General features: G+C 39.1%; 1 protein-coding gene across 1 annotated transcript in view; it reads left to right on the top strand.

Annotated features, from left to right (window-relative positions):
• SWT1 (SWT1 RNA endoribonuclease homolog) overlaps positions 1 to 27,628 on the top strand; it is a gene marked incomplete at both ends in the record, with an annotated part of 80,364 nt that overhangs the window by 33,286 nt on the left and 19,450 nt on the right. The window contains 3 exons of the mRNA XM_080698751.1: positions 4,334 to 4,482; positions 10,520 to 10,707; positions 16,252 to 16,383. Of these exons, the coding sequence (XP_080554877.1) occupies positions 4,334 to 4,482; positions 10,520 to 10,707; positions 16,252 to 16,383 (469 nt within the window). The remainder of the gene's footprint in view (positions 1 to 4,333; positions 4,483 to 10,519; positions 10,708 to 16,251; positions 16,384 to 27,628) is intronic.

Genomic DNA, 27,628 nt, shown 5'->3' with positions numbered 1-27,628 from the left:
CTTTTTTTTTTTGCAGGTCTGGGGATGGAACCCAGAGGCATTTGACCTGCCCATTTTTTTTTTTTAATTCTGTGGTTTTTTTCTTCTTTTTTGCGGGTCTGGGGATCGAACTCAGGGGCATTCAACCTCTGAGCTATACCCCCTGCCCTAGTTTTGTATTCTTTATTTTGAAACAGGGTCTCACTGAGTTGCATAGGGCCTCACTAAGTAGCTGAGGCTGTCCGTGAACCGCGATCCTCCAGTCTCAGCCTCCCAAGTACTGGGATTACAAGCGTGCGCCACCACGCCTGGATTTTTATTCTGTAACAGAGTCTCACTGAGTTGTGGAGGGCCTCACTAAATAGCTTACGCTGTCTGCAAACTGCGATCCTCCGGTCTCAGCCTCCCAAATGCTGGGATTAAAAGCGTGCACCACCATGCCGGCTTGGTCTACTTTTTTTTTTTTTTTTTTTTTGGTTGTACTGGGGTTCCTGGAAACCCTTCTACCTCCGGGCTACACCCCCAGACCTCTTTGATATTTTTATTTGGAAACAGGGTCTCTTAAACCAGGGAGGCTGACTTCAAACCAGCGTGATCTTCCTGTCTCTACCTCCTAAGCGCAGGGATTACTGGCATGCGCCACCACGCCTGGCTTTGGTCTACTTTTAAAAAACAACTGTGGTGGCTTTTAATGAATAAGCTGAGGACAAGAGAGCTATTAAATTAGGTTTAAAGACACAAAAGCCAGGCAGTGAAGAGTAAGAGAGATTTACCAAAGAACATGCACAAGAAGTTATTGCAGCACTTAAGCACAGATTCCTGGAAGCTGAGACTAGTAGTGGGGGAGGGGAGCATATTCTAGGCAGGTAGCCCTCATTCTTTGTCTTTTTCTTAAAGTGCAAACTCTGAAAATATTTTGTACTTTTAAAAATTTTCCCCCAGCAGGAGATTTTAAACACCTGACATCCCATACAGCTTATCCAAGTGGTACTACATGAGTATCTGCTTTTAGAAGTTGCTAATTTTTTGACAGAGGACACTTGCAGCATTCCCTTTAATTATAGAAGTTATTTATTAACAACATTATTATATAAGAGACTTGGAACATCCATTTGGTCATGTCTTACAGGCAGTTTTACTAAACATGTGGAATCATTTTTCATATTTTTATTTGGCGCATAATGTATTTATGAGAGAAAAGTGGTCTTGGATACGTTCATTTTTAAGGTTAGTGTCATCTTGAATAAGATTAGTTTAAAAAGTGGCTTATCTAGCGGGGCATGGTGGTGCATGCCTATAATCGCAGTACTTGGGAGGCTGAGATAGGAGTATCACAGTCTGAGACTAGCCTCAGGAACTTAGCAAGATTCTCAGCAACTTAGTGAGACCCTGTTTCAAAATAAAAAATCAAATGGGCTGGAAGTATAGCTTGGAGTTGGAACACCCCAGTGTCCAATCCCCAGTACCAATGCCATGAAACAAGCCTACTAACCCCAGGTCTGTCTAGCTTCTGTCTTCCCTTGACCTGTTTTTCTGGGTTGGGCAGTGTTCCACTCTTGGACGCAGCTGAGAGGCAGCAGGTAGCAGCTCTGACTGGCAGTAGAGATTAAAGGGAAGATGGAGTGACTACTCTCTTCTGCTAAAAATTATTATTATTATTATTATTATTATTATTTTGTTTATTATTATTATTTTTTTGGTGGTACTGAGGTTCCTGGAAACCCTTCTACCTCTGGGGTACACTCCCAGACACCTATTTTTTATATTTTTATTTGGAAATAGTGTCTCTTAAGCCAGCGAGGCTGGCTTTAAACCTGTCTGGCTTCGAACCAATCCTCCTGTCTCCGCCTCCCAAGTGCGGGGATTACAAGAGTGCGCCATCATGCCCGGCTTAAAAATTATTTTTGTAGTCATTGTGTGTATAGTTTATTGGTCTTTGGTATAGAAGAATGTGAGGCCTATTGCTTAGTGACTTGTGAAGAGTAAGGAGAGAGCCGGGCGTGGTGGCGCATGCTTGTAATCCCAGCATTCCGGAGGCTGAGAACAGATTGCGGTTCGTGGACAGCCTCAGATACTTAGTGAGGCCCTCTGCAACTCAGTGAGATCCAGTTTCAAAATAAAGAATAAAAAATAGGGTAGGGGGTGTAGCTTGGAGGTAGAATACCCCTGGGTTCCATCCCCAGACCCGCAGAAAAAAAGAGTAAGGAGAGGGATTATAAAAATATCTTCTGTTCTACGTTAATTTTTCATTGGAAAAATTCATTTATGATTTTGTTTACTGTCTTTTAATACTATCCTTATCTGTTGAATTATATATGAGTTTAACTTTAATATACTAAACATATATCCTTATATTAATCTATATAAAATTTTATGGAAAATGACTAGTAACTTTTATAACTTTGTTTTCCATATCAACTTTAAATAATTATTGGCTTTATTGAAGCATTAAACCATTTCATTCATATAGAGTTCTTTTTGTGTTGTGTCTGTGTACTGAATTATCATTGTTATTATTCTTTTCCCCATAATCTTAGTAAAAGAATTTGTGTAAGACAGAGTTCAAGGCCAAGCGCAACTTAGTAAGACCCTGTTTCAAAAATAAAAAAAGATGGCACATGCTTGTAATCCCAGTGCTTGGGAGGCCGAGACAGGAGGATCACACAGGTTCGAAGCCAGCCTCAGCTACTTAGTGAGGCTCTCATCAACGTAGTGAGACCCTGTTTCCAAATAAAGTATAAAATAGGTCTGGGAATATAGCCCGGATGTAGAAAGCCTCTGGGTTCCACCCCCAGTATCACCAAAAGGTAGAATGCCCCTGGGTTCCATCTCCAGTACCGCCAAAAAAAAAAAAAAAAAAAGAAAGAAAGAAAAGAAAAGAAAAAAAAGACACAATTTAAATGATTAATTCAAGGGTAGAAGCCCTGTTAAACACAGAGGACATTGGAGAAGCGCCCTTAAAGAAACTGAGCCTGTTTATGTGTTCCTTAGATTTTTGAGGTTCATCAGATCTTTAGTCTGTCCCATATGGAGCATCGCCTCATCTCTTGTCCCACAGGAATTTAAACCGGTCATCAGCTTTAAAAGTCACTGAAAGTATTCCTATAAGAAGCCATACTGGGAGGGGCTGGCGAGACTCAGCTGTAGGTGTCCCATGAGATAAGAGACCTTTAAGGATTTCAGAAGCAAGATTTTGTCTAAGTGATTAAGAGGAATTCTTTATGTAGTTTTAACTCAAAATGCCGATGAAAAACCATGCTGTGTTTAACTGTGACCTTTAAACTGTGGACATTAAAACAAAAGTGAAGCAAACATTTTTTTTTTTTTTTGGTGGTACTGGGGTTCCTGGAAGCCCTTCTACCTCAGGGCTACACTCCCAGACCTATTTTTACAGTTTCATTTTGGAAACAGGGTCTCCTAAGCCAGCGCGCGGCTGGCTTCGAACCTGCGCGATCCTCCTGTCTCCGCCTCCCAAGCGCGGGGATTACAAGCGTGCGCCACCACGCCCAGCGAAGCAAACATTTTAACCTGGCAATTTTGCCTTTGAAAACTGTTATGCAGCATTATGCCTTAATAATGGAAATTTTTTTGTTTTGTGTTTTATGACATTAGAAATTAATTTTATTGTGCATAACTTTTTAAATATTTACAACTGTCACCACCTTTCCTAGCTAGTTTTAGAATTTGACATAAGCAGTTTTAGCTCCTTGAGAAAAAACTGTTATACTTTTAAATTACTATTTATAGATTATCTTACTTTTAATTTCAGGGAAAAAGTTTTGCTAGCTTCTCACTGATGCCCAGTTTTTAAGTTGTTTTTTTTTTTTTTGGTTGACTTTTTGTTGTATACACAGAGATGATACATTATTCTCTATAAACCTAGTATTAAGTTATGTGCTGGAAAGTAAGTTATTACATGACTGAACTGGTCATGGGGACATGGACAACTTACATGCTTGCCACTAAAATGTGGTTCTTCTGATGCCTAGATAGTAATCTGACTGTGAAACAGCCTTGTCTTTGAAGATCTGTGATTTTTTTTTTCTTTTGAATGTTTGTCTCTTTTTTGGAGAGAGTAACATTCTGTCATTTTACTTTTACTCTTAAATCCACCACGTTGAAAGAACTCCTGGAATCGGAATACAGAATACCAGTGTTAACTTGAAGGACTTTGTCTATTATTCAGTCTGCGTAATTGTTGCTTTTTATCCCAGAAACTAAAAGGAGTGATGTGTAGGTGTAAATATATGCCCTTCTTAGATTTCAAAATTGATATCAGAATAGTATCCCAGAGTTCTTTTTGTGGTGTGTACTCATTCTTGCATATTTTTCTTTCTTAATTATCTCTTACCAGCTAATAAAGAAATGGATTTTATAACAGTGAAATTCCTGCTTCAGGATTCTAAAAATTTGTTACATGCTTTCAGTACAAGGTCAGATTATGATGGTATTCTCCCGCAAGCCTTTGCGCAAGTCAACAAACTGCTCCAAACGTTTACAGAGGTAAGATACTTTTGGAATGCCGTGTAGAGTAGCTGGTCATGTATATTCTAGAAAGTGTATTTCACAGCAATAGTAGGTAAAGGATAATTTAATTCTAACTTATTCTAACATACCAAAGGCATTAAGTGAATGTTGAGTAAATTGAACGGAGTGTAAGCAGCTCTTTTAGCGTGAGTTTATGAAAGGCACATTCTTTTATGGAGGCTGCAGCACCACGTTGCTGGTATTGTATATTATTTCATTTATGACTAAAAGAAAGCGAGGCACTGTTGTTCAACTCTCATCTCCAGTTCCTGGAGCCAGCGAATCTCTTGTGCATCAAAACCGCGCAGGAAATGTTGTGAGCACGCAAATGCCAAGACTCTCTTAAACCTTACTGAATCACATTTTTAGCATTGATGCCAGGAATGTTGTTCTTATTTTTTTATTCTCAAATAGTTGCAAAATTAAGAAAAAATTGCCAGTTTAAACAGGACAATCCTTTGTATAGCCTTTATCCTGATTCCCAAAAAGTTAACTTTGGATCCATTTGCTTGTTTCCCCTGTCAGTCTCCTGTCTACCAGTCGGTCTGCTCACCTCTCGTTTCCCCTGTCAGTCTCCTGTCTACCAGTCTGTCTGTCTACTCACCTTTTTGCTGAGCTGTTTGCGTGTGTGCTGCACAGGTGATGTCTCAGTACATCTAAATTTCTCGTATTTTCAAAAAAGTAAGATCTTACGCAACTACAGTTTAATAAGTCAGGAAGTTAACATTGATAAATATCGTCATCTAACCTGTAGGCCCTATTCAAACTTTACCATTTGAGCCATGAATTAATTAATTTATTTATTGGTACTGGGGATTGGACCTAGGGATATTCTGCCATTGAACTATATCCTAAGCCCCTTTTTTCAAAAAAGTTATTTTGAAATGCTGTCTTCCTAAGTTGCTGAGGGTCTCACCAAGCTGCTGAGGTGGGCCTTGAACCTCTGACCCTCCTATTTCAGCCTCTCAAGTACTGGGATTATAGGCAGGCACCACCATGTCTAGCTTGACCCGTGAATTTTTCGTTTTTAAGCAAGGCTTCTCATGTGATTCTCCTGCAGCCACCCTAAGATTGATGACTTTTTATGTGTTTTAAACTTAACTATGTAAATTTTGCCCTCAGTAATAATCTATTTCTATAGTCTTTCTGACTTTTTTAAACCTAGAAAATTCAGGTAATTTTGGGGGCCAGAAAGAGCTAAAAAAAATTGTGTATCATAAGTACCAGAAGAGATATTAATGGAACCTGAATAAAAGAGATTCTGCATTCTCCTTTTTCTCTGAGGAACTGACTTCAAGGCAGATTTTCCTCATTTATTTTTCATGGTCAGGTAAGCCCAGTACCCATGAAGTCATCACAGGACTAGTTGATTCCAAACTTAGTCATAGTTGTTGAAGAAATGAACTCACTTCTAATACAGCATTGAATGGAATAAAGGAAGCTTCTCTTTTAAAATATATAAGTGAATGGAAAATACATGACAATTCTTTAGGAAAGAATTGATTTAAGGTGTGAAATGATCTTTTGGTTTAAGAAAACCAAAACAGTGATAGTTTTTTTAATGGCAAATATCACTCTGTGTGTGTGTGTGTGTGTGTGTGTGTGTGTGTGTGTGTGTGTGTGTGTGTTACTGGGTATTGAGATGGGAGGCATTCTACCTTCACCCTACACCCCTAGCTCGATATATTTATTTTCTTTCTTTCTCTTTTTTCTCTCTCCTTCCTTCTTTCTTTTCTTCCTTCCTTCCTTTCCTTTCTTTCTTCTTTCTCTTTTTATTTCTCTTTCTCTTTCTGTTCTCTCTCTCTCTCTCTCTCTCTCTCTCTCTCTCTCTCTCTCTCTTTGCAGTACTTGGGATGGAACCCAGGGGCATTCTACCTCCGAGCTATACCCCAGCCCTGTTTTTTATTATTTTGAAGCAGGGTCTCACTCAGTTGCAGAGGGCCTCACTAAGTAGCTGAGGCTGTTTGCGAACCGCGATCCTCCTTTCTCAGCCTCCCAAATGCTGGGATTACAGGTGTGTGCCACCATGGCCAGATCCGATTTTATTTCTTATTTGGAAACAGAGACTTGGATTGTGTTGGCAAGGACATATAATCTCCCATCACAGAACTAAGTCCAAAATCATATTTTTAGTGAAACAAGTGCAGTGACCAAGATGGAAGTTCAAAGTCCTTACAGGCCTAACAGTTTCTGAATTGAGATAATTGCAAATCAAACAAGACTTAGAGTTGCTTGGGATAAAAATAATATCTAGTGTCAAGTTCTTCTCATCAATTGGAAGTCTAGAGATGGAGGTATCGTGAAAATGTACTGTCCAGGTTAATGTTACCAGGTAATTGCATGCCTGCTGTATGTATGTTGCCCAGTGGATATGTAGAACTATCAAAATTATTATTTAGTAGCTGGGCGTGGTGGTGCAAGTTTGTAATCCCAGCACTGGGTACAGCCTCAGCTGCTTAGTGAGGCCCTTTGCATCTCAGTGAGACCCTGTTTGAAAATAAAGAATAAAAACTAGGGCTGGGGGTGTAGCTCAGAGGTAGAATGTCCCTGGGTTCCATCCCCAGTACCACACACACACACACACACACACACACACACACACACACCTTATTTAGTAAGTTATTTATTCCTGGACCCTGAATTTTCAGTCGGTACATTAGCATGAAGGAGAGGAGCAGAATCGGCATCCTCATGAGCTCTCCCTCCGCCCTGGGCTCCGTGTGATTCCCGGGTTAGAGCTCTGAAGTGCTGTCTGTTGTCTTGGGAAGCCAGGAACATTGTGATTAGCATTGTCTTTCAAAATATACTTCCATAGGCGTTGTTTCCTAGAATGCATTTAAGTCTTAAATACTTACTTGTGTCTAAGTAACTGGAGCAACAAATTAGCTTACTTCTAAAGAGGATAGCTCAATCTAGTAACTGTAAAGAAAAAAAAATCTACCAGTGTAGAAAAATTTAAGAATAATATTCATTCTTTCTTTTTAAAATGCTTCTGAGAAACTAAAATAGAAAGATAACCTAACATTATCACTTTTCAAGTTTTCATTTATGTGGGGTGAGAGTAGGAAAAGGATATATACATTTTTATTTAACAAGCCCCTAACAATAAAAAAAAAAAAAATTACCTCCCTACCAAGGGTGTTTAAAATAATCTTGTTGCTGAAATTTAGACTCGCATGCTGAGAATCCTGACTTGTGCTTTTAAACTCTAGTTATCTAAACTCACCAAGCCTTAATTCTCTCTTTCGTGGTATGGTATACTAATAATAATCCCTGCCTCAGGATTTTCATGAGGTTTAAATAAGTTAATATTTGTAAAGACCTTATTGTCTGGCACATAATAAATTCCATGTGTCAGATGAAAGAAACAGCCCACTTTGTATAGTGGTGCGCACTACTGTCCTGAGCTGAAGAGAAGTATTAGATGAATGCTGCTCCTCATTCTAGATGTACACGATGGGGTAAAGACAGCTCGCTGGGTGGAGGTGTAGCTTGGTGGTTGAGAGCTTGCCCCGCATGTATGATGCCCTGTGTGGCGGTGCACACCTGTGATCTCAGTACTTGTGAGGTTGAGAAGGGAGGAGGATCGCAGGTTCAAAGCCAGCCGCACCATCACAATGAAGCTCCAGTTTCCAAATAAAAAATAAAACAGGTTCGGGTTGTAGCTCAGAGGTAGAAAGTCCCTGGGTGTTTTGTTCAGAAAAAAATAAATAAATAAAAAGAAAGGAAGAAAAAATTATCCCAAGATAAAAATAAGACTTTGCATTTATTTATGTTTATCAAGATCAGAAGGGTAGTAGTATTTTTACACGTGGAGAACAGTTAGAGCCTCATGCATAGATTGCTGAAGGGCAAATCCTGTTCTCACGTCCGACATCTGAGGGACTTTGGATGAGTTCTTTAACCTTCTTTTGCCTCAGTCCGCTTCAATATTAAAATAGGGATAATTTGCCGGGCGTGGTGGCGCACGCTTGTAATCCCCGCGCTTGGGAGGCGGAGACAGGAGGATCGCGCAGGTTCAAAGCCAGCCGCGCGCACTGGCTTAGGAGACCCTGTTTCTAAATAAAAAATATAAAAATAGGTCTGGGAGTGTAGCCCAGAGGTAGAAGGGCTTCCAGGAACCCCAGTACCACCAAACAAAAATAAAATAAAATAAAATAGGGATAATCATAGTTACTTATTTTATAGGGTGGTTGTGAGCATCAAATGAGCTAATATAAGATTCTTAGAAAGCTATTATATGTAACAAGTTTTTATAACTATTAACTGTTATTGAAACAATTTTAAATTTAAGAAGCATAAAAATAGCAACTGTGAAGACAGACCTTTGCGATTCTCCTTTTATCAACATGGAAATTAGCTGTAGGGGATGGAGTGGTTTCGCCCAAGTTCATGAAGCATGTTATAGTGGAACAGGGATCAGAGACCTAGCTTTTAAACTTAGAGTTACATTTTCCCATCCTATCAGTTTTTAACCTAACACTTTTTCAAGTGATATTTTAAATCATTTGAATCAATAGTGCCTCTTTTTACTTCATCTTAAAATATACTTAGATTGCTTCTACTTTTATTTTTATTTTTTATTTTTATGTGGCACTGGGAATTGAAACCAGAGGCATTCTATCCCTGAGCTAATCCCCAGCCCGATTTTATCTTTTATTTGAAATGGTCTCACTAAGTTTCAGCGGGCCTCGCTAAGTTGTCGAGGCTGGCTTCAAACATGTGGTCCTGCCTCTCAGCCTCCCAAGTACTGGGATTACAAGCGCATGCTACCATGCCGGAGTCGAGTTTTAAATACTTTCAATTGACCGTGCTATTTGCTATATTGTCTCTTTTCTTGGGATCTCTCCCTGGCTTCTATTGCTTTTGTAGACTTTTGAGGCCCCTCCTGTTTTATGCTTGCTAGTTCTCAACATTCTCCCTCCTCCTCCTCCTCCTCCTCCTCCTCCTCCTCCTCCTCCTCCTCCTCCTCCTCCTCTTCTTCCCCCTGTTCTCTTTCTCTTCACTTCTCTCTCTCTCTCTCTCTCTCTCTCTCTCTCTCTCTCACACACACACACACACACACACACACACACACACACCTAAATTTATGGCTATCTTAAATTTCTAGTATTTATACTATTATCCTCTAGACATCTAAGTTAAAAACACCTTAGAGCCTCCCTTACTCCCTGAATCTAGTTTTGGGCCAGGTCTTTAAATACTTTTTGTACCTTTCCCCCTTTTTTTCTTTTGCCTTTTGATAGAAATTCAAGTTTTCAGGATTCCTCTCCTGGATAATTTATAGCAGCCTAAATAATCTTGCCTACGCTTTCTTCAGTTTGGAGTATCTCACTGTCTGGATTGGAAACCTCAAGTGGTGATTCACCATCGCCCATAAAGTTTAACTTATATATTGATTTTTTTTTAAATAGCCCTTTGTAGTTCTTTCTGTTCTTTTTTTCTGGATTGTGAGGTACTTGGAGCTTGACTCTGCCTTTGTGTCCAATACCACATGTTTAGAAGTGTTCATACATAGCTGGGCGTGGTGGCTCATGCTTGTAATCCCAGCATTCGGGAAGCTGAGACCGGAGGATCGCGGTTCACGGACAGCCTCAGCTACGTAGTGAGGCCCTCTGCAACTCAGTGAGACCCGGTTTCAAAATAAAGAATAAAAAATAGGGCAGGGGGTGTAGCTCGGAGGTAGAATGCCCCTGAGTTCCATCCCCAGACCCGCAAAAAAAAAAAAAAAAAAAAAGAAGTGTTCATACATTATTCTTAAATTGAAATCATCATGTTATGTTAATTAAGAAGAGCCACTATAATAAATAGATTGGAGATGTTGAATTTAAACAGAAAAGGAAAATATCTTTTCTAGTTCTGATGATATTCTGGGAATATATTCTGTACAAAACATAAAAGAAAAAGAACAGCCAGTACTTGCCCAGAACCTAGGAGGTAAAGACAGTTGGCATTATTTCCCCACTTACTAGTAAAGGACCAGCTACACTTTATGTAATTCTTATTTCCTCAGGTCAAGACAAAACTTAAGCCAAATTCTTCAGAAAGCACAGTCAGTAAAAAGCAGGAAGATACTTCTTTGATGAAGTCCCATAACCAAGAAATCACTGTTTTCTCCAGTTCTCATCTTCCCCAACCTAACAGGCATCAAGAAATATGGGCCATCCTAGAGAGTGTTTGGATTACAATATATCAGAGCAGGTACTCAATTTCTAAGATTTTTTTTTTTAGCTTTAGAGTGGCATGCATGCTTTTTCTAGAGTTTCCATGATTACTATTACATACTGAATAGTTAGTGTGTGGCTTGTGAGTTTCAGGTACGAGATCCTCTTACTGGGGGCCTTTTGTCATATTGGAACCTCACAAATAGTGATGCATAAGTAGGAGCACACAGCAGAATTACCTGGCGAGCTCAAAGATACCTGTGCCTAGTGTGCATCTGCAGCAGTTCTGCTTCAGCAAGGCCGAGGCGGGGCTGAGAGCGCAGGGGGCAGCATCTCCGTGCGCCGCAGATGTGCAGCCTTGGTGAGCAGCGCTGCCGATGTATGTCAACACCAAGCCCCTCAGTCGCTCAACAAGTGTGCAGGGTACGGCCATCATAAAATTGAAAATAAAAATCAGCCTGGATTAGGGAAAGTTCATGGAAGATTTTTGTTTTTTTTAAGGAAGGTAAATATTTTCGTTTTAAAGGAAAAATGCTTCTGTTACTTTTGTCATGTACACATAAGAATCTATGGTGTTGGTGAAATGACAGGCAGAAGCTCTTTTGCATAGTTTTTAAGAACAGATTGATGCTAAAGTAGCTTAAAAAATTGTTCAGAGCCGGGTTTGGTGGCATGTGCTTGTTTGTAATCCCAGTACCTGGGAGGTTGAAATAGGAAGATCACAGGTTCGTGGCCAGCCTCAAAATAAAGAATAAAGTAGGGCTGAGGGTCGAGATCAGAGGTGGAATGCCCCTGGGTTCCATCCCCGGTACCACAATGAATACATAAATAAATTAATTAATCAATTAAATACTTAGAACCAACGATTTAAAAGTAGGTGAACACTCTCTCCTATAATTTTCCCCAAGCCCAAAATCTTTATGTAATTAATTTACCAAGCCAGTGGCATATTGTATGATTTGGGGTCCAGGGTTTAGTGTGACTCTTGTTTTTGATTAAGATAATTTATTTAGGTATTCATGAAAAGCAACAGAGTAATATTAGTAATCCACTTAAACATCTAATCTCAGTTGGCTATCTGATATATACAGCATTATATATTGGGGGCTCATTTTTAGTCCTGGGCTACAATTAAGTTTTTTTCCCAACAAATCCATAGCCTGACAGCTGGGTTGCTAGCTTATCATACTAAAGAAATAACTGTGCTTGACATGTAAGCTAAAGAAGAAAGCATTTATAAATTTATATTTTGATATAAAGTAGGTTATTCGTTTGTTATTTATTTATGTTGGGTACTGGAGATTGATCACAGGAATATTCTACCTCTGAGCTACACTCCCAGTCCTATTTTATTTTTTATTTTGAAACAGGATCTCACAAAATTCTGGAGGGTCCCCCTAAGTTGCTGAGGCTGGCCACCAACCTGCGCTCCTCCTAACTCAATCTCTCAAGTTCTGGAATTACAGACATGTGCCACCATGCCCCACTTTAATATATTTTTAAAGTTCTGGTTAATCAGTTATTATGGATAGCAGAAAGTTACTATATATGCCAGGCAGAGATGACTGCTTTCAGAATAAAATAGATTTGAGCCATATGTAGGATACTTTAATTTTTTTTCCATTTAGAATGTAGTGGAGTATTTTGTGTAATACCATCCATTTGCATTGGATACTGGAGAGTTCTGTGTTGTTTCTGAATAATAAACTTTACATAGAGCATTTCAGTGAGTGAAAAATGCTTAAGCTTTATATTGCTTTGTCAGTGCTATTTATTTAAGCCCACTTCATTGTTTCTCGAGCCTGGTTTGTATATCAGAGTCCCTGTAGAACTTGGTCAGCAGTATCATGCAGGACCTTTCATGTAAAGATCTCATTTGAAGGTGTGCTGTGATCTAGGCACACTTACTCTTGTAAAACTACCAGAGTGCTGGTTGTGGTCGTGCAAATATATATTAGTCAGTTATATGCCAGGCACAGTCTATGTATTAGGAATATAGATGTCTGAGAAAAACAGAAAGATTGATCTGAATTCTAGTGGTTATAAAACAAAATACTGCAAGAGTACTCAAAGTCTGGAAGCCTAGGATAAACATTGTTTTAGATAGTATGTTTGTTATATTTAAAAATAATGTGCTTAGTATGCCTGTCTTCAAGGTAAAGATTTATTTTCAAGTGAAGCACTTTTATTTTAGCTATGAATCCAGTAGTGCATTGCAGCGTGTCTAAAAAAAAAGTCTAGAACCAAAGAAAAGTGGTGCATTTATTGTATTTTTTTTGTACTTTCAGGCACTAAGGATTCTCTCATATGGCAATATCTTTTAAGAGGAACAAAGAGATGGAGGAGGAATAGAAACATAGTTTGGGGATGGGGATGAGCGGGACATAGAATTTTAAAGTGGTCAAGAAAACCATTTAACAAATAAGTCACATTTGTGCCGTGTCCTGGTGAAGGAACATTTTGTGGGAGCCGTATGTTTATTTTCGGGAAGAGTATTCCAGATAGAGGAACAGATACGATAAAGACTTTGAAGAGCCTCTCTGGCATGTTCATTGATGTGAAAAGAAGCCAGTGTGTCTGGAGTGAGTGGGCCGGGGACAGCAGGAGATGAAGTGGGGAGGGACGAGTGCTGATGGTGCAGGGCTGGGAGGCTGCTGTGAAAACTTCGGGTGTTACTACTTAGTTTTCTGCCGTATAGTTTTAAACGAAGAAGTGACAGTGTCGGGCTTGTGTTTTAAAGATTGCTCTGCCGTGTTGAGAATAGACTGCAGTGCTGGCGTGAAGTAGGAAGGCCAGTCAGGTGTCTGCTGTAATGATGTAGGTGGAAGATGGCAACTTGAGCCAGGGTGGCTGGATAGAGATGGTAAGAATTGGTCACATGCTGGGTGTATTTGAAAAGTAGAACCATTAGGATTTGCTGGCACGTTGTAAGAGATAGGAGCAAGCATAGGAGCAAAAGTAGTAGCGCCGAGTGGGGCTCCAACTAAGACGTTGTTCTTGCCAGACCCATGCCCGGTGTGGCTCATCCTCTTCTCAATTCCTCCCTCATTCTGCCCTTTAGGATAAATTCTGGAGAAGAAGGTTTTAGTATACTGATCCTTTTACCTAATCTGTATCATTCTATATAAAAGTTGTAATGGAAGTTTTTAGAATAACATCTGTTGCGTAGATTTATTTACTGTTGGCTTTCCTAGGTATTTCCTGTTTTCTTTCCCAATGTTTCTTATTTTTTCTCCCAAATGTGTGTGAGAGAGTGGATATGGTGGTGCACACTGGTAATCCCAGCATTTGGGAGGCTGAGCCCAGAGGATCGCGGTTCACAGACAGCCTCAGCTACTTAGTGAGGCCCTTTGCAACTCAGTGAGACCCTGTTTTAAAATAAAGAATAAAAAAATAGGGCTGGGGTGTAGCTTGGAGGTAGAATGCCCCTGGGTTCCATCCCCAGTACTGGGGGAAAAAAGAAAAGACGTGCAGTTGACAGGAGGAATAACTTCTGATGTTCTGTAGCACAGTAGGATAAGGATAGTTGAGTTGACTTGACAACATTATTTGTTTCAAAATCGCTACTAGAGAGTATTTTGAATATTCCCAATAAAAAGGAAAGGGTATATGTTAGAGGTGGCAAACATACCAGTTACACTGATCTAACCATTATGCATTATATACATGTATTGAAGTGCCACTCTATGCTCTATTATAAATATGTACAATAAGTATATCTCATCAAAATATATATTAATGAAAATTAAAAATAAAGCAGAATGATGAATTTTATATTATGTATGTTTTACAACAATTTAGAACAATATTACTTTGGAAAGTACTGTAAAGTAGGGGAGGAAATTCCCTTGAGTACTATAATTTAAAGACTACAGTAGTAAAATAGTTAACCTTGTTAATATTATAATGTACACCCAGCTTTGTTTTAGATATATGTATTAGTTTCTGAGGGATACTATAACAAATTACTACAAACTAGGTGGTTTAAAATGACAGAAATTAGAGCTAGGTATGGTGGTACAAGCTTGTAATCCCAATACTTGGAAGGCTGAGCCAGGAGGATCTCAGCTTCAAGACCAGCCTTAGCAACTTAGTGAGGTTCTGCACAACTTTGTGAAACCCTGTTTCAAAAAACTAAAAATAGAGCTGAGGTATAGTGCAGAGGTAGAACACCTCTGGTTCAATCCCTAGTACCACAAACCACCAACAAACAAAACACAGAAGTTGATTTGCTCACAGTTCCTGAGTTCAGAATTGGAAATGGAGGTGTCTGCGGGGTCAGTGGCAGTTCTGAGGAGAGCGCGCCCTCTCCCTCTCCTTCCCGCTGGTGGTTGCGGGCAGGACTTGCCACATTGATGTGTTGCTCCAGCCTCCGCCTTTGTCTTCAAAGAGAGTAGGTGCACCCAGCCTACTAACCCAGCCTCATTGTAACTTAACTAATTACATCTGCAAAGATCCTGTTTTAAATACAGTCACATTCTGGGGTGACATGCCGTTTACACACAGTGATGCATGGGTTTCTGGTTTCTTTGGGGAGTGGTGGAGGGACTAGGATTAAACCCGAGGTCATTCTACCTTGCACCTGCACTCCTACCATATTTATTTTTTGCCATAGTAACAGGCTCTTGCTAGGTTACTGAGAGTCTTGCTCAAGTGCTGAGGCTGAGCTCAAACTTGCGATCCTCCTGTCTCAGCCTCCCAAGTTCAGGATTACAAGTATGCACCACCGTGCCTGGTTTTTTGATTGTATATATGGTTATTATATAAGTAAATTTTCTGTTTTTAATTTTTCTGTTTCATATGTGGCATGAGCTTCATTTTAATAGCTGTCATTTCATCAGGTGGCCAGTTCACTCTTTGCTTAACACTGTTTGTTTGTTTGTTTGTTTGTTTGTTTGTTTGTTCGTTTGCAGTACTGGGGATGGAACCCAGGGACATTCTACCTCTGAGTTATACCTCTAGCCCTATTTTTATGCTTTATTTTGAAACAGGATCTCACTAAGTTGCAGAGGACCTCACGAAAGTAGCTGAGGCTGGCCATAAACCTACGATTCTCTTGTCTTAGCCTCACAAGTACTGGGATTACAAATGTGTGCCACCATACCCAGCTTTCCTTGACACTTTTAATAATATTGGTCATTTAGGGTGTTACTAATTGTTAGCAAATTGTGAATAATTATTTGTGACATATTTCCAGAATTAGAGTTACTAGTTCCAACAAACAGTCTGATATCTAAGTTTTGTCTTCCTCCTTATGTTCTTGAGGACCGACTCGAATGTAGATTGTCGTATTATCAATGCCTCTCTGTCTCTTAGCATCTCTTAGAGTGAAGCATTATTCATACAACTTCACAGTCTTATTTTAATTTAGATCTGTATAGTGTGTGCTGTGACCTGAATCTCTTGCATAAATGTTGGCCTAGACTTTCATATGTTATCATCTTTTGTTCCTAATTTAAGTATATTGAACTTATGATAGTTTTGTATTGTTATTCTACTTTATATGCTGGCAGTGGAAATATTTGAATTACTAGATGCAGATTTATACTATAAGCATCTTGTCCTTTTTATTTCATTTTAGCATGGATGTGTTTCAAAGATTGGACCCAAATTCAACTCTGAGTACTTCAAAAATAGCATCTTTTGAAGAAGCATTTATCTATCTTCAAAAGTTAATGACAGCTGTGAAGGATATTCTTGAAGGAATTCAGAGGTAAAGTGTTAATTTTGAAGTTTTATTATTTTTCTCTTCTAGTTTTACTAGCTTTATTTTCAGATTTGCTAAGAGTCTTCTCACTAACTTTATAAAATTATGGTGTTTAGATTCATCTTTCTTCTTCCACTGCAACCAATCCCTAGCTCTAGTTTAACCACAGAATGTTTTTACCTTTTCTCTTTCTAGAAGAAAATATACCACAGTGTTAACCTCATGAAGAATTTAATTTTTCGTATTATATAACTATAGTTCCTAGAATAGTACCAGGTACATAGTAGGTACTTGGTAGTTATGGAATAAATATATATATATATATATATATATATATATATATGTGTGTGTGTGTGTGTGTGTGTGTGTGTGTGTGTGTACATATATATATATATATATTTTTTTTTTTTTTTTTTTTAAGGTACTGGGGATGGAACCCAGGGGCATTGTACCTCTGAGCTATACCCTGAGCCCTATTTGGTATCTTTTTTATTATTTATATATTTATTTATTTTTGGTGGTATTAGGGTAGAACCCAGGGACTTTTCTACCTCTGGGATATACTTCCTAACCTATTTTTTTATACTTTTTGGAAACAAGGTCTCACTAAGTTGCCGATAGCCTCACTAAGTAGCTGAGGCTGGCTTTGAACCTATGCAGACCTCCTGTCTCAGCCTCCCAAGCACTGGGATTACAAGTGTGTGCCACTATGCCCGGCTCTTTTATTTATATTTTGAAGCAGGGTCTCACTGAGTTGCGGAGGGCCTCACTAAGTAGCTGAGGCTGTCCGCGAACCGCCATCCTCTGGTCTCTGCCTCCCAAATGCTGGGATTACAAGCGTGCACCCTCATGCCCAGCCTTAGAATAAAAATATTAAGGAAACTATCACTGTACTTTTAAGACAAATGTATGTTAGTATTTTAAAAATATTTTTAATTTTTATTTGTTAATTGTACCTCTCTAAGTTTTTGAATTTAATTTATAGGTGCATTGTAATCATACACTGAGGTACAGGTGGTAGAGGCGTGCACACACACACCAGTCATTTGGCCCTTCCCCACTTCCCACCCCATTCCCTCGTCCCTCCACCCTTCTCGTGTTTGGCTTTGGACTGACTCTGACATGTTTGTGGATTTGCATCATGCCCATTAGGGTGTTGTCCTCTTTTCTCTCCCATTTCCCTCAGTCAGGTCGCCTTCTTTTCCCATCTGAGGTTTCTCCTTTGTCTGGCGTGTTTCTTAACATAATTGAATTCCTCCATATAGTTTCATGGTGCTATAAACTGAAATGGTGTAAGAAGCAACATAGTCTCATGATGCTTTGAGACATGCATTTGTGATTTTTGTAAATTTTTGTGACACATAGAGAAATTAGAGTGCCAGAAAGCTATAGAATGGACCATGACACCTTGATTGAATGAAAGCAAAGGCTTTCTTTTGTGGCACTAAGGATGACTCTAAACTTTGCAATTTTAGTGGTATATAAAAAATTACCTGAATTAGATATGCAGCTAGTTAATAGAAAATGGAATGTTCTTTATAAATTTAAGAAATAAAAACAAAACTGAATTGATTTTGCTTTGTCTATGTTTGAGAAACTTGGAATTTCAAAATAATATCTCCTTACCCCTATCTCTTTTGTAGCTTTTGGGAATAATCTCAGTAAAGGCATTTTAACCTGTTTTGATCATAGTTGGATTGAATGACTTTTAGAATGATCAAAGCTGGGCCTGGAGTGGTGGCTCACGCCTGTAATCTATCTCACCTATTCAGAAGGCTAAACAGGAGGATCACAAGTTTTAGGCCAGCCTTGGCAATTTAGCAAGGCCCTTTCAAATAATTTTTTTAATGGGCTGGGGGGATGTAGCTTAGCATTAAAATGCTTGCCTAATATGTGCAGGACCCTGGGTTCAGTCTCCAGTACCACAAAAGAAAAGAAAAGCCTTAGTTAAGGAACTAAAACATGAGAGAGCCTAATAAAAGTTAAATGTTAACTCTAAGTGCAAAGGAGAAATGACTATATTTAAACCATTGCTTCTGTTAGGCTGTATAAAAGCCATGATTCACAATACTTTTTCCACAGAAAGTAAGAATAGAAATTTGTCTTTAATTGCTCAGCAAATGTTTACCAAACAAATACCAGTTTTTCTTGGTATCACAGTGGGCAGTAGGGAACCAGAGATAAGTAAGGTACAGCCTCTGCCTCCAGCAGCTTGTAGAGATGCCCACGGTTAGGATACCACACACGCAGTAATCCCCTCCAGTGCCAGGTCAATAATGTAGATCCTCGGCGCCTGAATCCACAAGCAGAACTGAGCCCTGTACATACTGTGTTCCTTCCTGTACATACAAACGTATGGTAATGTTTAATTTGTAAATAGGCACAGTGAAGGATTTTTTTTTTTTTTTTTTTTTTTGGTATGAGGGATGGAACCTAGGGGCTTTCTACCTCCAAGTTACACTCCCAGATCTATTTTATACTTTATTTGGAAATAGTGTCTCACTAAGTAGCTGAGAGCCTCCCAGAGCATTATAGGATCCTCTTGCTTTGAAGTAAAATATGGTTTTAATTGGTGAAAACAGCCATTTTTACCATATTTATTTGTTCCGGAACTTGCTAAAAATGCAGAGTAATAGGCCTTATCATAGGAATCCTGAAATAAAGAATTCTGTGGGCATATTGTGCAACAGAGGTTTTTTTTTTTTTTTGTGTGTGTGTGTGTGTGTGTGTGTGTGGTACTGGGGATGGAATCCAGGGGCATTCTACCTCCGAGCTATACCCCTGCCCTATTTTTTAAATTATTCTTTATTTTGAAACAGGGTCTCATTGAGTTACAAAGGTCCTCACTAAGTAGCTGAGGCTGTCTGCAAACTGCGATCCTCCTGTCTCAGCCTCCCAAATACTGGGATTACAAGCGTGCGCCACGCCCAGCTAGATTTTGTATTTTTTAACAGGTTTTCCAGGGGACTTGTATGGACGAGGTGAGGGACATTTAGAAGAAATGGTCAAATCTGTGTTTCTCCTAACTACCAGCAGGGGGCATTGCGAATAAAAAAGTGTGCTCATCTCTGTTCCTTATCCAAAGCAAATCACTAAAAATAGTTATTTTCAAACAATAGATATTATTATAAAAATGTAACGGATGTTAATAATTACATTATCTTGTCAAATGTACATGTGGTATTTAAACCTTTCAGAAAACAGAATCACATTGAATCAAAATAGTCGTAATTTAAAGTTTGTCTTTTGGCTAAATAAGAATGGATTTTTTTTTTTTTTTTAAGAATGGATTTTAAAATGTTTAAACATTGGACATTTTTTGGTGCTTGTTAAAATGGTATGCTTTTCATTTGTAGCATTTTTAATAAAAATATAAAAATACATCATGCCTAAATATGTGTGTATAAAACTGGTTGGGCATGGTGACACACACCTATAATCCCAGTACTTGGGAAGCTGAGACAGGAGGATCACAGGTTCAAAGCTAGCTTGTAAGTTAGAGATGCCCTGTTTCAAAATAAAAGGGGCTGGGGCTGGGAATGTAGCTCAGAGGCAGAAGGCCAGTCCCTAGGCTCAATCCCCAGCACCATAAATAAATAAATAAATAAATAGTAAGAAATCATTTTTCTGTTAATCTCTTGTCTCATATAGCTCTTCCCGCACCTGTGTACCTGTGTACCTGTGGGGTGTGTGTGTGTGTGTGTGTGTGTGTGTGTGTGTGTGTGTGTTGGAGAATCAAACTCAGGCAGGTCCTCACACGTCTTGTCCATTTTATTTTATTTTTTGGTGGTCCTGGGGGTGGAACCCAGGGGCTTTTCTACCTCCGGGCTATACTCCCAGACCTATTTTATACTTTATTTGGAAACAGGGTCACACTAAGTTGCCGAGGGCCTCACTCAATAGCTAAGGCTGGCTTCGAACTTGTGCGATCCTCCTGTCTCAGCCTCCCAAGCGCTGGGATTACAAGTGTGCGCCACCACGCCCGGCCACTTGCCCCATTTTAACTACAACACTCCATGTACTGGTATATCTATATTTGCTCCCTGGTAAAAGGAGTCCTGTATCATAGGATATTTTCAGATCAATTTATCATTTATCTGCTTCAAGGATATTGGAGTTTGCATCAGCTTAGCCTCTTTGACTTAGTGCTATATATTTTTGTTTGTGTGGGGGAGGCAGGTACTAGAGATTGAACACAGAAACATTCTACCTCCAAGCTACACCCCCAGACTGATTTGATTTCTTTTTTGAAAACCAAGTCTCTGTAGGTTGCTGAGAGCCTCACTAAATTGCTGAGACTGGCTTTGAACCTGTGACCCTCCTATCTCAGCTTCCCAAGTATAGGGAATACATGTGTGAGCACCACACCTGCCTCACTGTATATTCTGATAGCTGACTTCCTGATTTATACAGATTTTATTTAGACCTTTTTATAATATCAAACTAAGCTGGTGCCACCTGATTCTGTTCTATTATTTCCTTTATTTTAAATAAAGGTACAAGACTTGTATGTGTGTCCATGCAGTCACATGTGTTCATTGTGTGGTGTGCATACTGTGTGCTTCCTGGATTTTGTCTTTCTAATCGTATTATATGTTAACATTTCCAACTATAATTTTTGGGCTTTTCAGTTTATTTTAATGCCCTCAATTTTGCTTTTTTTTTTTTTTTTTTTTTTTTTTTGGTGGTACTGGGGTTCCTGGAAGCCCTTCTACCTCCGGGCTACACTCCCAGACCTATTTTTACATTTTAATTGGAAACAGGGTCTCCTAAGCCAGCGCACGCAGCTGGCTTCGAACCTGCGTGATCCTCCTGTCTCTGCCTCCCAAGTGCGGGGATTACAAGCGTGCGCCATCACACCTGGCTGCTTTATATATTTTAAAGTTATATTTTTCTAGGGAATCGATTTTCTTTCCTGCTAATGATACTTTTTGCTTTAAAGTTTATTTTGTCTTTTATTACTACTCCTAGACCACCATTATTGTTATTGTTACTATTTTTTTCTACAGCCTTCAGATCCATTATTTCTTTATATAGCTAGATATTTTTCCTATTCAATCTGACAGATTTTTTGACTGATAAATATAATTCTTTCACATATTGCTAGGGTCTATATAGAAAATGGTGCCCAAGCAAAGCTTATGTGTGGAAGTGTAGCCAGGCTCGGTGGCGAGCTGAGACTGGAGGAAACTGGCCCTGGGTGCGGCGTGGGGGCTGCACGCCCCAGGGTCCCTCCTCTTGCTCTTTCCTTTTGATTTCCCTTCTCCCACCTTTCTTGTCCTCATTTTTAATAAGAGCATAGTCCTGCATTGTTTTAAATCATTACCCCCACATTATTTTTTACTACATAAGATTATTTTTGTTATTTTAACTTTATTATTTTTATTAGATTATTGACATTTTCATTGCTTCCTTCATCTTGATCTTTTCTTTGGGGATTTGGTTTCTTGTTTAATGAAGCAAATTTTTAGAAATTCTTTCAGCAAAGGTCTGTAATTGGTAAGTGCTTTTATTTTGAATGAAAGCTTTTTATTTTGCTTTTATCCTTGGTGAGTAACTTAGCTAGTGTTACATTCTATACTGACAATTAATTATTTTCCCTAACCACTTGGAAAAATGTAATTTCATTATTTTCTGTCACCTTGGAAATGAGAAGTCTGCTGTCAGCACAGTGCCTTGTGGGGTGGACAGTCTGCTGTTACTCCCTCCTCACCCTGCCCAATGCTTTCAGGATTTTCTCTTTTAATTTTTCTGTTTGGCACTCTCATATATATCTGGGAATGGATTTTGTTTCCTTAATCTCTCGCCATATGGTATGAGAGAGATAAAAGTCTTGCAGATTCATCTCTACCTACAGTTATAAAGAAACTGCCAGATCACTTGTTTCTTGATCATAACTGCATAGTCAGAGGTACCATTTGACCCCTGAATCTGCAAGTTTAGTAATTGTGCTTTACCAGTTTTTGGAAATTTAGATTCACAATAACCAAATTTAGAAGAAAGTAAGGCTGATGTACTTGGATGACTTTACTTTTTTACACTGAAATCAGAAACAGCCTGATGAACCTCAATATTTATAGAGTTAATCCTAAAGGGAAGTTTACATTACAAACTGGGTTACTATCGAAGGGTTTTTGTTGGTGGTGTTGACTCTTGGAGTGGTTAACTTCTATCTAAAGCACAGCTTCCCTGCATAGTTATCCACAAGGAATTGGCTCCAGGACTCCTTTGGACACTTCCCTATACTTGAAAGCATCTCTAGATTATTTATAATACCTACTAGAATATAAATGCTACATAGGTAATTTTTAGGTTATATTAAGGGATAATGGCAAGGGGAAAAAAGTCTGTGTCAGTTAAGTATAGACATAATTTTTCCCAAATATTTTCAGTCCACACTTGGTTGACTCCAGGGTTGCAGACCTATGGATGTATGGTGGCTCCTTTCTACCCTGAAGCTTTTTTGCTGAATCGTCAGGTCAGCCTTTCCCCTCCACAAGAAGTCCATGTTCTTTGGTCACTCTTTTCAAGCCCTGTATAAACGACTACTTTTTGTCAATTATGTCGGCCCCATAGTTATTTTAAAACACTGAAACATGACTGGACTGGTTTCAGCATTCTCTACTTTCCTATTTCCCTGAGAAGATTCCTAGTGACTCTGATTAGAACAGGATGTACTCTCAATCTCTGTCAGCGGTACGTTGGCAAACCGGCTCTTGGGGTAGTTGTCGTTCTCTTCTCTGGTACACGTAGAAGCATTTTGTAGACAGTGGGTAGAAACGGAGCTGACATCTTCTACCTGGGTTCAGATCACAGCTCTGCCACATCTAGGTTCCTGACCTAAGGTAAGCCACTCAAAGTCCAGTCCTACGCTTCCTCAAAAATGGGGAGGTTGCAGTCGTTGCTTGGGATTACCATGATGGGAAAGTGAATCAAAGCAGGCGTGGTGGCGCCTGCTTGTAATCCCAGCATTGGAGAGCTGAGACGGGAGGATTCGGGTTTGCAGACAGCCTCACCCACTACTTAGTGAGGCCCTTTGCAACTCAGTGAGACCCTGCTTCGAAATAAAGACTAAAAAATAGGGCTGGGGGTGTAGCTTGGAGGTAGAATGCCCCTGGGTTCCATCCCCAGTACCACAAAAAGAAGAAGAAGAAGAAAGTGAATCAATGTATGTAAACCATTTAGGATGTTACCTGGCAGATAGTGTGTTAGTATTTGCCTACTATTTATTTTTAGTATTTTACTGGTTTATATTTTAGGGGGAATATTAGTGTGGGTTCTGAATTTTGGAGGTACTCTCACTTTGGAAACCATACTTGTTTGTAGACTGATCATTCTCCAACTTACTCTTGTCCAGTATTGTAGGTTACTATCAGTTTCATAACCAATCCTGTTAATTATGTAGATGTTACTGCACATAGTCTATAATAAGATGTATAATCAGATAAAAATCGTTTGATAGATTTCTTTTTTTTTTTTTTTTTTTTTTTTTTTGCGGGTCTGGGGATGGAACCCAGGGGCATTTGACTTCCAAGCTACACCCCCTGCCCTATTTTTTATTCTTTATTTTGAAACAGGGTCTCACTAAGTTGCGGAAGGCCCAACTAACTAGCTGAGGCTGTCCGCAAACCGCAATCCTCTGGTCTCAGCCTCCCAAATGCTGGGATTACAAGTATGTGCCACCACACCTGGCAGATTTCTTTTTTTAATACCACTTTAAATCCAGTTTACAACAGCATTGGTAATGTAGCAAGATAAAAGATACTCTGCTTCATAAAACAAAAATTACTTGCTACTCTGGCTGAAACTTTTTTACTAGTTTTTTAATGGATTAAAGCGTACCATATATTTCGGTTGAAAATCATTACAGAATTTTCACAACCTAACTTAGCCATTTGGTGCTCATAAAAGATTTTGATGTTTCAAAAACTTACAGAAATGAAAATATTAAATTTTCCAATAGCATTTCTAGTAAAGAAAAACATATGTATATCAAATCCCATGATTTGGGACAAGTAATACAAAATCTCTTGCCTCCTGCCCAGCCATATCAAACCTGTGCGGTGATGCGTGGACTCCGGCGTCCTTCCATCCCGTGTGCCTGAGCCAGCATCGAGAGGGAGGAGCTCCTAAGATATTCAACTAAGATATGCATGAAGCGATAAAACTAGGGACAATCTAAAAGAATCTTAAAATTATAATTATAGGTTTTTTTTTTGTGTGTGTGTGTGTGTGTGGTGGTACTGGGGTTCCTGGAAGCCCTTTTACCTCTGGGCTACACTCCCAGACCTATTTTATATTTTTATTTGGAAACAGGGTCTCTTAAGCCAGTGTGGCTAGCTTCCTGTCTCCGCCTCCCAAGCGCGGGGATTACAAGCATGCGCCACCATGCCCGGCTAAAATTATAGTTTAAAACATTTATGGAAATGAAATTTGCTCACCGGAGTCATGAGAACATTCTTGACTATCAGAACCTTAAATTTCCCTCTTTAATTTCTGTCTCATTTTTCCAAAGTGGAGACCTACTATGTTGGCATTATTCTATGGACTTTGATCATTTTTAGTCTTTTTTTGTCCTAGAACTTACATTTGTCAGTGCTTCTTTTGTTTCCTATGGTCTTTCTGTTCTCAGGCTCGAGGGAACATGCTAAGCTACTATCCATGTCAAGATTTCTTCTATTTATATCTTACTACAGTAAAATTAGTGGCACTTTATCATAAATATTCATGAGCCTATTAATTATTAGTTGTCTTCCTGTAGTTTCATCAACAAGTTTTTTTTTTTTTTAATTTTTAAATTTTTTATTTTATTCCAGTACTGGGGATGGAACCCAGGGGCATTCTACCTCTGAGCTACACCCCCAGCCCTATTTTTTATTCTTTATTTTGAAACAGGGTCTTACTAAGTTGCAAAGGATTTCACTTAAGTAGCTGAGGCTGGCCTCAAACCTCAATCTTCCTGTCTCAGCCTCCAGAATGCTGGGATTAAAAGCATGTGCCACCACGCCCAGCTAACACGTTATTTTTAATTTGATTTTATGACTAGCGAGAAAGCTTTGGCCCTGTTGTGATCTATAACCTTTAAAAGAATGGAAAATAACTAAAATCCAATTTAGACTATTTTTAGAGTATCTTTTCAACAAATTTGGTTTGGGGTAAAATTTAAATCCAGATCTCTTCTATTTTGATTTTCCATGAGAGCAACAAAGTGAATTGTTTGAATTTTCGGTTTCTATTTTCAAAGAGTATTTACTAAAACAAAGGGAGAAAGTCATTTAACAACCTGTTTCAGTTCTAAACTTGAACTTTTTAGATGACTTTTCATGTTTCTGAGTCTACTACTTTTTCTTAAACAGGAGAAAAGTTTTATTTGAATTTTAAAAAGCTGAATATAGTGGCACATGCCTACAATTTCAGTACTTGTAAGACTGAGACAGGAGTATCACAGGTTTGAAGCCAGCCTCAGCAACTTAGCAAGACCCTGTTCCTAAATAAAAAATAAATAAAATTGGACTGGAGGTATAGCTTGGAGGCAGAATGCCCCTGAGTACCAAAAAATAAAGTGCCAGTTAAAAGTTTATTTTATTTTAATGCATTGTTTTTGAAATTTAATCAGTTATCCCCAAAGTTTTGTCTCCAAAAATTTTAATGGCATAGCCTTGAGAGAGAGAGAGAGAGAGAGAGAGAGAGAGAGAGAGAGAGAGAGAAATACACTGGTCTGTATCTACTATTGAGCAATAGATAAACCAACCCCAAACTTCCTGAGTGCAAACTAGACACTTGGCTTCCTTGCTCCTAATTGCTCATGGATAAAGAACAATGAATGCCCGTGTGAGTAAGAGTCAGGGCTTTCTTGAGTGTTAATTCTGTTACCAACTTGCTTTGACTTTGAGAAAGATACTTCAACCAAAAAGATTTTGTGTTTGAACACAAAATAATTTGCCAGAAGCATTCGATAAAATGCAAGTTACAGAGGGTTTTTGCTTACATGTAAAATCAATATTTAACCTTTTTAAAAGAGGTTTAATTTGATTTTTTTTTTTTTTTTTTTTGGTACTGGAGATAAAACCCAAGGGCTTTCTACCTCTAGGGTCCACTCCCAGACCAATTTTCTTTTATTTGGGAACAGGGTCTCACTAAGTTGCCAAGAGCCTCACTAAGTAGCTGAGGCTGGTTTCGAACCTATGCAATCTCCTGTCTTAGCCTCCCAAGTACTGTGATTACAAGCGTGCGCCACCACGCCCGGTGGTTTAATTTGATTTTGCAAAATTGTTTAAGGACAAGTAGAAGGTGGTGGCTGTCCTTCCTGTTGGAGGGAAGAGCATGAACTTTGTGGTTCAGCCCACAGAGATCTAATCCCCACGACCACTGGCCGTGTCGTCTTGAGCCAGTGTCTCCAAGCCCTGATGCTTGTTCTTCATCTAGTGATCATAACATCTGAAAACTAGTCATCATAACAGCTAAAATGTGTTGAACGCATACTGTGCGCCCTGTGCCCCCTTGTGCTAAACACTTAAGATACATTTCACTCTTGTCTTAACCTTACAAAGTAAACACTACTTTATCCAAACCCTTCACAGTTGAAGAGCTGAGGTGCAAGAAAGGAATAACTTGATCAGGGTCACATGTACATGTAGGTTGTACATGTAAAGAAGGGTCCGCCTCCTTGAGTGAGTTTCAGTAACTCTATGTATTATTATTGATGTTGTTATAAAGGGAACACAGTTCATTCAAGTCAGTTTTGGGTTGTAAATAATCTTTGAGCTGCAGAATAAACCCTTCTCCAGACATCTTTTCCCCAAAACTTAATGTAAAGTGATTTTTTTGGGTGGTACTGGGGTTCCTGGAAACCCTTCTACCTCCGGGCTACACTCCCAGACACCTATTTTTTATATTTTTATTTGGAAACAGGGTCTCTTAAGCCAGCAAAGCTGGCTTCGAACCTGCGCGATCCTTCTGTCTCCACCTCCCAAGCACAGGAATTACAAGCGTGCGCCACCATCCCCAGCCTGTAGAGTGGATTTTTTTTTTTTTTTTTTTTTTTTTTGGTGGGTCTGGGGATGGAAACCAGGGGAATTTGACCTCCGAACTACACCCCCTGCCCTATTTTTTATTCTTTATTTTGAAACCGGGTCTCACTGAGTTGCAGAGGGCCTCACTAAGTAGCTGAGGCTGTCCACAAACCGTGATCTGGTCTCAGCCTCCCGGATGCTGGGATTACAAGCGTGCGCCACCACACCTGGCCTGTAGA

This window comes from Muscardinus avellanarius (genome assembly GCF_963383645.1).
Source record: "Muscardinus avellanarius genome assembly, chromosome: 7".
NCBI classification, from domain to species: domain Eukaryota; kingdom Metazoa; phylum Chordata; class Mammalia; order Rodentia; family Gliridae; genus Muscardinus; species Muscardinus avellanarius.
Note: the sequence above shows the minus strand (reverse complement) of the source record. Positions and strands in the feature narration are given on the sequence as shown.